This window comes from Zingiber officinale, chromosome 1A (assembly GCF_018446385.1).
Source record: "Zingiber officinale cultivar Zhangliang chromosome 1A, Zo_v1.1, whole genome shotgun sequence".
Lineage (NCBI taxonomy): Eukaryota > Viridiplantae > Streptophyta > Magnoliopsida > Zingiberales > Zingiberaceae > Zingiber > Zingiber officinale.
The window spans coordinates 169,639,483-169,650,181 of NC_055987.1; the positions used below are offsets into that span (position 1 = coordinate 169,639,483).

The window sequence follows — 10,699 nt, forward strand, 5'->3', positions numbered from 1 at the left end:
CTCTTGTTTGGGAATCTAACCCTAGATGTATTGACAACAACATCCTTTCATTGAACCAACTACGTTGGCCCGTGGGGGCTTATCTAATCTTTTTGTGTATCCAGATGTGGTTGTTGAACTCACAATTGAAGAATAGATGATCCCAAGTTTCCAGCTCCTTTCCACAAACATCACACTTTCCATTCATCTGTGCAAACCAATCCAGTTCTTAGTGAGCAATGACTCTTTTACAACCAACCATAATATGAATGCATTCTTAGGTACTATTTGGCCTTAAGAATTCATATTCCTTTGCCATAACAAATTCATCTCCTTGTCACCAACTAGCAAGTAGTTGATTAGCTCTAGGTTTGTTGCTAATATCAACAAATTGTTTGAGGAGAGGGGAGTCCACTTTCCTTGTCCCCCATTCCCAAATAGTATGCATTTTCAGATAATGTTACTAACCCATTATATACAAAGGGAATCCTTTGCCCCCGGGGCTATGATGTTGGCATATAAAATTATTTAAAAGATAAATTGACTTCTTCAAATGCAAGAACAATGCCAAGAATAACTTGACTTCATCGAGGAAGTTGTCAAAATCAATTTGACTTTATGTGACTCTTTATTAACTAAGCAAAGTTCAATTATCCAACTAAGTTCAATGAAACTCTTTATGACAAGAGTCATTAGTATAGAAAAAAATAAAATCTAATTGTCTTGTTTTTAATGATGTGATGTAATTGTTGAAGAATGTAGAAGCATGAATCTAAGTGTATAAATCAGGACCTTGTATGATGATGAAATATATAGTAAATATTTTTTTTCATAGAGTTTTTCTCTCATCCTTATACTTTGTTACAAAGTCTCTCCTATATTCTTGTTTTCTCATCCTAGTTCCACCAAAATTTCAACATATATACAGTGTAAAGATATCAAATTATCACATAGGTATTCACGTTTCGATCCCAACTATGATATATTTGTAGAGATTTTTTTCTCTAAATAAGACATACAACCACGAGATCTGAGGTATCTAGGTCACTCGTCCCGAATACTTCCTAATTTATTTTAACAACATATGAAAAATTTTCATAGAACCATACCGATTATTTCACATTTAATGTTACCTGGTTCAATAGAAAGGGAATGCTTCTTTGCATGTATGCCCCATAAGGTCTTTGTGAGTAAAGTTTGATTCCAACCATTAATAAGGATTTTATCTTTAGGCAGCATAATTTTTTTCAAGGCAACTAAGGATTTCTTTGACCCTAATAAGAAGACTCTGCAAAGTCTTAAAGGAGTTTAAGTTAAAAGACTTAATATTCTTCTCGATGGCAAAATTTATGACGGTCATGAAGGAAATTAATATTTTTTTGAAAATGGGGCTCAAGTGAGCTTAAAATCTATTTATTGCAGCAAAAGGCGAAGTCCTCGCCCCCAGGGTCCCCACCGACCGGACCCACAGCCATCGTGAGGGAGGTAAATCGCAGCACCCGAGCTAGTATGGGACGGACCGGATGGGATACAGGGATAGGGGATTTATTCCTCCGCTGCCACTGAGTTTCGACCCGGCGGCCTCATTGCAGCAACTCCCGTCCCATACCGGCTCGGATGACCCACGGGGTCGCTTAAAATCTATTTATGCACCATTTTGAGAAGGAGCCATTATATGTTGAATTTGGTCTTTTTGGATGAGTCTAGTGATTAACACATGAGATGTTGTTATCATGAGGTCTGGGGTTCGAATCTCGGCAAAACCGAGGTAAATGTCTCCCTTATGTGTTAGTCACTATTCCAAAGATTAGTACTCGCTCGTGATTTATGTCCTCCGTGTTGGCCCTGGGACGGGTTGACGGGGGCGCTGGAGACGAGCGTATTCACCTTTTGCCACCATTATATGTTGAATTTGGACTTTCGGGATTATGATGCGGTCGTAGAACATTCAGATTGTCATTCAAGTATCTGTGCTTCGATCTCCAACTATGACGAATTTGTATAAATTTTTCCTTCAAATATGACGCGTAATCAAATGATATTGAACTTCTTGGTCGTCCATCACGAGCGCTTACCGATTTATCCTGATGGACGATGAAAAAATTTCGTGGGACCAAATTAGTCATCCCATGACTAATCAATGAGGCTAACTGGATTTATCATTATATGTTAGATTTAATATTTCAATTTTAGCCAACTTACGTGTTAATTAATAATGCATGGATAAGCCGTTCCTGAAAAATCCGATAAAGTGATCTAATTAGTATCTTAATTGTGAGATTGTGTGTCATTGAATGTGAATTGTAGGTGTGGAATCCATTGATTCATTACCGTTTATATTGATGGACTATTAATGGGTTTTGGATCTAAGGTTTAAGGGATGTAGTCCTGGGTTAAGCCATATGGAATCTCTGCTAATCCATCAGAGAGAGAATCAAGAATAGACTGTCATAACTCTAGTGGAAAACCTCATCTGCTGCGTCTTCTGTTTCGAATTGAAATTGAGACTATGATGATGTCTTTGGATCAATTTATGGTTTTACACAATTATTGTTTTCTGCAATTGTATGCTGTCAATTTCGACAATAATGCGATTCTGTATTTAGAATTGTTTTGTTTAATTTAATAGCAACAACTAAAATGATTCAGAGAGTTCCTGTCATCATAAGGATTTAGTTTGTAAACTGAGGAGAGTTTTATAATTAGTTGTAACGTAACAAACATGGCTACTTAGTGAAAGTTTTAAGGCACCTAAGGAACAAGTGATGCTTAATCATACTTATTTTCAAGTATCTACTTCGTCCTTAATTTATTTTAGTCCTAATCCAGCTATGATCAGGATGGGGTAGGCCCATAGTTTGTAGAATTGCAAATATTGCAGCATCGGTTTGGGATTATAATCAAATCGGTCAAAATTGGATCATAGTATTGTGCAATCCTATTAAAAACATTTAAAATTTAATTTAGTATTTGATAAGATGATAAATCCATCAATAAAAACTAAATCAATTTGTTATTTTATTAAATTATATGTAGAATATATCAAAACAAATTAATAATAATAATAATAACAATAATAATAATAGTAGTAGGTTGATAATATATATAATAAATAAATAAAATATATTTATAAATTTTAAATAAATTTATATATATTTTAATGGGATAATTCGATTAGGGTTGGAGGAAGTCTATTTAAATTATTTTATTTAAAATAGAAGTTGGAATTGAAATAATTAATAAAAATTTTAATTTAAAACTTAGAGTTTTTAATTGACTGTGCATAATTCTTGATCCTTTTGTTTTTTATTCAGTGTCGATCCTAACTGATGCAGAAGGGGCTAAAGATTATTATTATTTTTTTTAAAATATTTTTTATTTTTTTGTAATTTTTATTTTTTGGTATTTTAGATATTTTTGATAATTTCTATTTTTATATATATATATATATATATTTAGATTTTTGAGTCCATTTATATATTTTAGAATTATGAATTTTTTTTCTTTTTTTAAGATTTGTTTGCTTTCTTTGTAAGATAAGAATTGATATATATATATATATATATATATATATATATATATATATATATATATATATATATATATATATATATATATATATATATATATATATATATATGTTAGAATTCCTTTTATTTCTTTATAAGATGAGAATTGAGATCTATATGTTAAGATTTTGATGTCTTAGGATTAATCTATATAGACATGTGTTTAGTTATTTCAAGAATTATTCTCGAATATTAAATAAAATTTCTTTTTTGGGAGAAACTTGAGAATGCCGGTTTTTCTCTTCTTGTGTTCTTTTCAATTTCCACTTCTCATTAGCCTATAGGATAATTACTATCGTACCCCACATCATTAATTGTGTTGATGCTGCGATGCTCCCTCACCTGCGTCACTGCTCCCCTCACCCGCATTTGCACATCCTTGTTGTCATTGCCATTGTCGCCCGTCAATGCCTTCTTATCATAAATGGTAAGAGAACAACCTCCAAAAACTATCGGAGATAGTCTCTTCTTGTTGAATAAGTGTGAATAGAGAAGAGGTGGAAGAGAAGAAACTCTATTGTGAATGAGACTTTAGTCCAACATTGGAAGTTTCAAGGCAAGTTTGTTGGTTTATATTGATTCACATGCATTGAGGATGTGAACAAATGCATGAGGAGAGGCTCTCTCTCACGCGTGGGTGCGCAGGAGGGGTGCAAATCCAGGGCCCGGATTGTATTGAACCAAGTTGACTCGTGCGCGAGCGCGACCTGCGCACACGAATGCCGGACCGGTCGGGGCAAAAATTTGCCCAAGCGGAACAACCAACATTTAAACGGCCAAGTGAAAAGCTGGCGTTGATCATTAATGGTAGCTTTCGGGTACCACTCAGTTTGCCGTGACCACCGGTGCTTGGTGGAGTTCGCGGTCAGACTGTTGTATCCTGGGAAACAGACCTCCCAAATAAGCCTCGAAGCACAGCCAGAGGTGGGGCCTCGGTCAGCTTGCCCGGTCGGGATTTTGTCCGACCTTACTGCTTTGTCGAGACTGCTCTGCAGACCTGGTCTTCTGTTCTGCAGATCTACTCTGAATAGACCTGGACTTCCTTTCTGTCAAGACCTGTTCTGCTGCCCGCCGACCCGACCGACCGACTCGGCCGACCGACCGACCCGGCTGACCGACCGACCTCATCTCGACCGATCTGCTTGGTCGATCTGCCCTCTGCTCGCCCTATCCGCCCGCTCGGCAATACAGACTAGTGGCTCAGCCGATCTTCTTGCTCGGTAATTCTTCGGCTCAGAGCAGAAACCAGCCCCTGCTGGCAGCCTGAGATTATCCGCTCAGGTCATCTCTACTGTAAGTTGAATTTAAATCAGTGCTATTTGAATTCAGCTAATACCCCTAAAATCTCCGACAGATTGTTTGTGTCTAACACTTCGTCCGTGAGATACTAGACCAAGTTCACGTGTCCCCTTCACAAGCCACCAGCGTTGCCTCCTCTGTTGTTGTTATCCAACAACGAGGAGGGTTGCCCGTGGTTTTGCCAATGCAAATGTTGTTTGTCGGAGGAGAATCGTTTGCAATGTAAGATTGTACTGATGCCACCGATTTTATACGATTCCTACGATTCTATTCCAATTATATTGGTGTAATTATCCTTGGGTCATGACTGACTAGTTTGACTAATTAAGCTTGGGTTGATCCGAACTTGAGTTTTGATGTTTGACAATATATGAGAGAGGAGTTAAGTAGATTAAGAGATAGCCGAATACTTGACTGCGAAAGCCCTAACGGGAAGTTAAGTAAAGGAAATCCTAACTGAAGGTTAGGCAAGAGAATGTCTAACTAGAGGTTAAGCAAGGGTCAAAAGTTTACTGAGTGACTAGTCTTAATTGGAGGTTAAGAAAGGGATGCCCTAACTAAAGGTTAGGCAAGGGAAGTCCAGTGGGAAGGTTGGCAAGATAAAAATCTAAGTAGATCAAGAAGAATTGGATACTTGGTGAGAAAATCTAAGTGGGTAAAAGGTTGATCGAACACTTGGCGATCGAAAGTCCAACGAGAAGTTGACAAAGGAAAGTTCAAGTGGGTCAAGAAGGACCAGACACTTGGTGAAGAAGCCCTGGCAAGTCAAGGGTGACCGGATGTTAGGCAACAAGAAGTCCTAACAGGTCACAGATGACAAAATGTTGGGTAGAGAAAGTCCTGGTAGGTTGAAGTTAATTGGATATCAGGCAAGACATAATTTTAGTCATCAAAAGACTGAAATTAGGGTTAGTAATCGATTGATGATCTATTGACAAACCCTAAACCCAAAATTATGGGTTTCTTGCTTGAATCGATTGAAGCAATCAATCAAGCAAGTTCCAATCGATTAGTGCAATCGATTGAAGGTTTCTCGTGAGCGAATAGAAGTTTGCTAAATCAATTGGGACAATCGATTCAACAGGTTAATTGATTGAGGCAATCAATTGGCTATGTTTTTTGAAGAGAAAAAAAGTTGTTGAATCGATTGACTTAATTGATTCATCAACTTCAATCGATTGACCCAATCGATTGAAATGTCTTTCGCAATAACATAAAGCTTTTGAATCGATTGGGTTAATCAATTAGAATCTATCAATCGATTGATATGACTCACCAATTGATTGGACGAATAAAAAAAAGTTGTTTTGCATGTTTTAAATGGTCAATCTTATATGACAATCTATTGAGGGTAAGGACAATCGATTGGAAGATATTTTCTAACCTAGGAGAAATCCAAGAAAAGGGGGTTTCATGATGTTTTTGATGAGCCAATTCTTGAGAAATTAGAAGCAAAGTGCTGCTACATTTCTAACCTATAAGCATTTCCAATTAATCAAGAGACTTTTCCAAGCAACAAGAAATCACTCAAAGCATGATTCATATAAAGTTGTTTGTATTCATTGTTTTTACTTTCATTTCTTGTTGTATTTCTCATGTTCAAGATTGTACGAAGCTTCTCATCTTTGGGAAGGAGGTTTTGATAGTAAAACTGTGAGTAAAGAGTGGACTCTTAGATTAGTCATTTCAAAAAGATGGATAATAAGTACAATCAAATGTGTTAGCAATTGAGAGTTTTACTTCGAGTTTTCTGCTACCATTCAATTTCAAAGAAGTGAAGCGAGCTGTTCATTCCCTTATAACTCATACATGTCCTAACAGATTCCACTACAAAACTGGATCCCTAATTGATCTAGATCAATTTTTTTTTACTTTCGGATCATAATTTTACAAACCATGGCCACTCGACACATCTAAGACAAGTTCTTCGGGTGAGTCAGGCATAGGGAGTATCGATGGTGGTCAGGTTAACGTGTGCTGAGTTGGCTATGGGCGGAGTGATTTCGAGTAGGTGGGCGATGAAAGAACTCTAGGCTCTCGACAAGAATCGGCCTGACTTCGGCGAAGATTAGTGATTTTGGTGTGAATCTTTATCGATGATGATCTGTCTTCAAACGCTGAGAATATCAAGAAAAAAATTAGAAGGGAGGCTAAGGCGAACCTTAACGAAACTCCTTCGATGCTCAATTCAGGCCTCGATTGGTAATCAAAAAGAAATAGTCGAACAAGACACCCAAAGAAGAAGAACAAACAAAGGGTGATAAATATATTGTTTGCGTACTTCCGCCTGCGAGAGAGGTCACTCTTTTATATGGCGTGGTCTGAGTGGGAAACGACTGGATCAGGCATCCCATGCATATTCCGTGCTCGTCTCACACGTCCTCAGGTCGTGTTTACGCCACATCTGATGCATCCAGCCACATTCTCCCATATCTTGAGGAGACGCATGCCCGTCCCCAGGGCGTAGCACAGATGGGGAGTGCATGGTTCTGTGGCTGAAAGGTCCAGGGGTCGATCCCTGGGGTGTCACTGCCTGGGGTTAACGTCTCCGCCATGTACTTTCCACCTGTGTACCTGCATTTACCTCCCTCCATATCCGTGTGATCGACTCTAAGGGGGTCGCTGATGTGACGGTTCCACATTTTTTTTTTTTTTGAGGAGATGCATGCCCCATTTAATTTCTGGCCCATGTCCGTGCCTCCAATGAGGCCTCCCTTTGAACTCAACGACACCAGCTAGTTTGGCACAAGTTCTGCCATGAGCTCTATCTTCAATTGGGTTGATCATAGGGGTTTGCGTTGACCAAGTTCTGCATGTTACCCTCCTAGGCTTGCCACGTGATGCTTATCTTCCCACCACATCAAGTCCGTTTCTTCTAGGGCCATTGAGATCGGAGTCATCTTTGGCTGGCCCTACTCGTCTTTCCTTGGATCTCTTTCTTCTTTGCCCTCACTTTTTCTCATTTGTATGCATCATTTTGTTCTTTCAGTTTCCTTAACCTTTCTCACTCTCTCCTTTCACTTTCCTTCTAGCATCAGTAATGTCATCATCGCTGCCACAGTTGATAATATAGAGGAACAATCGAAGGAATAAAATATAGAAGGGGAAAGACAAACAAGAAATGGAAGTGGAAGGATAGAAAATAATAGAAGATAAAGATAATATATAATTATGCTTGATAGAAAACTGTTATCAATATCTTGGTAAGCATCTTGTTTGTTGTCATTAGAGAAGTGCCAATGTGCAGGTTGACAGAAATTATGCAAATAATTTGTATACTTGATATGGTTGATCATAAATTCATTCCATATATGATTGACTTAAATCGAGCTAACATATATTTGCCACTGCTATCTATCGCTAATTGAATCATGTTTACTTTCTTATTTTGTAAAACAACGTGATAATATTACTTTACTTCAAATACTTTGGCGAGTGAGTAAACACACATCAAACTAGGAAAATCCAAGGAAAAACCTTATTCTTGAAATTATTCAGTTTAAAGTATTTTCATCAACCAGCCCTAACTCAAAAACATATTTTACTAAGTACGTACTTTCTTGCTTTATACAATCTAATAATAAGAGAGATGTTTCTTAATACCACACAAGGTTACACTACCTCTACAAACACAACTTAAGCAAATATTTACAACATCGTTATAACAAATGTTTAATACTTGTAGATATCATTTTGTAGTCGGACCAATTCAACGAATCACCAACAAATACTTGGTTAGATGTTGCCCTACACAAGAATATTATGTTGAAATATTGTTTAACTAGTTCATTATATTTGTATCTAACTACATATGGATTGGGTTCAACACCTAATAATGTATTTTTGTCCAAGTAGATTTTTCACGCAGAGGAATTATCTACACATCCTAGTAGGGTTTCTTGCCTCCTTAGCTTTCTAGGTTATATCTTAAAAAGAGTTTGTCTGTCTCTCTTTAGTATGCTTTATAGACAACACATCCAAACTTCATAAAATATGTCTTTCACCCGTATCATGATCTAAAATATATAAAATTAATACTGAATAAACAAAAAGAGGAGTTCTTAAGAAATATATGCATATACATGATCAGTGACTGAAGAATTTGCATTTAATGCTGCATGAAGACGATTATCCATTAAACATTTTCTCAATTATATAACATTAGAAGATGATACTAGAAAAATATAAACTCTAAGCAAAATGCATACAAGTACTAATTACTAACAAAGTTTAAGTTAATTTGTAGAAGACAAATTAAAATAACACATGCTAAATCATTGGTGCATCAACGGCACTGTTCTATTGGTATTTTAGGATTCTGTGCACAATGTAATCTAATCCATGCAATTATATATATCTGACTGAAAGCTCGATAATTGATAATCTAATCCGAAAACATCAAGGTATATATATCATTAAAGTCCCCAAAATATATATATGCTTATGAGAAATAGAAGTCCCATAATGTTTCAAATTAATTGGAGCTTGAGACAGCTACATACACTAGCTAAAGAACTGAATAGATAAGCAGAGATGAAGTGCAAACTTATAAGAAGAGCTTTGAAGTTTAGAGATCATATCTAGAGAGATAAAGAGCTGATAGCCATTAACTGAAGCATGGCAGTAGAGCGATGGATTAGCTAGAATGGTGCCCGGGGATGAGCCCATCCGAAGGGCTCCTGCCCCATTTGAGGGCCGCCGCCGCCTCCGTTGTGCGCCAAGTTCGGCGGCAAGTTATAGATCGGTAACGCTGATGGATCTGTCAGCCCGCCACCTCCGCCCGGGGGCATCAGCTGTGCCATGTCCCCCGCCACCATGCCGCCACTCTCCTCCCCGTCCTCAAGAGGTAACCTCTCATAGGTGGCGTTGGAGAACGTTGAGGACACCACCATAACGGGTCCCGCCGCCATCAGAGGCCCCACCACGCTGCCGCCCACCACCTGCCCCTGCCCCCCGGCGAGGTACACCGTAAGCCCCGTGGCCCCGGGCGGCGACGGTCCCGGGAGGAAGGTCCCCGTGAGGGAGATGATCTCAAAGCGACCGTGGAGCGCGACGAGGGCCCCAGGCGCGGAGGGCTGACGGACCGTGACGTTGGCGACCGCCCCAGAGCCGCTGAGCACGCAGACGCCGCGCTGCTTGCGGCGCGCGAACTGAGCGAGGGACTCGGCCACGTCGGCCCCTGCGGCGACCTCCATCAGGTGGCTGCGCAGCGCGTTGGGGCTGTCACGGGTCACAAAGATGGGCGGCTTCGGCTTGTTCTTGGACCCCGGAGGGCGGCCTCGAGGGCGGCGATTGGCTGCCACGATCGCTCCCTCCCGCGGTTCGCTGTCGTTGTCTTTGTCGTCCTCGTTGCCGCCGCTGCTGCCGCCGAAGTCGGACTCCTTGGGGCCCATGTTGTCCGGCTGCGTGTGATCATCGGAGACGGATCCTCCGCCCGCAACCGGCCCGCTGGGGAGGCCAAGCTGCCCAGCCCACCACGGATTAGTCGCCAGCTTGCTTGTTTCTCCCCCTTCTTCTTGATCCTAGTCCTAGAGATCAGATTTGTTCCCTTCTCTTCCTTGTACTACTCAAAGAAGCTTCATGCCTGCAACCTCCAACCCCAATACCTTGCTTCGATCATGAACTATTTGAACATATATATGCTGGAATTAAATACAACTTTTTCTTAAAAAAACGAGAACATGCATGTAAGAGATCTAAGGGAGCTTACATATATTCACAAATATTGCTCTTCCAGCCACAGATCAGGGAGAAAGGGAGAGAGTACTCTCTACCGGCCTTTATATATATAAATATATATATATCCTCGCTCCTTTAATCTGTAAAAGAGAAACCACAAGGAGAATTAATAT

General features: G+C 39.4%; 1 protein-coding gene across 2 annotated transcripts; it reads right to left on the reverse strand.

Annotated features, from left to right (window-relative positions):
• Positions 1 to 9,244: 9,244 nt before the first annotated feature.
• On the reverse strand, positions 9,245 to 10,699 carry LOC122012351 (AT-hook motif nuclear-localized protein 19-like). Of its 2 annotated transcripts, none has more exons than XM_042568874.1 (2): positions 10,558 to 10,699; positions 9,245 to 10,431 (listed from the first exon to the last, which is right to left on the reverse strand). In XM_042568874.1, the coding sequence occupies exon 2, from the start codon at positions 10,238 to 10,240 to the stop codon at positions 9,488 to 9,490; it is 753 nt and encodes a 250-aa protein (XP_042424808.1). In that variant the 5' UTR covers positions 10,241 to 10,431; positions 10,558 to 10,699; the 3' UTR covers positions 9,245 to 9,487. The 2 variants fall into 2 exon arrangements, with proteins under 2 accessions (XP_042424808.1, XP_042424798.1); XM_042568864.1 differs by having other exon boundaries at positions 9,245 to 10,470; positions 10,558 to 10,609.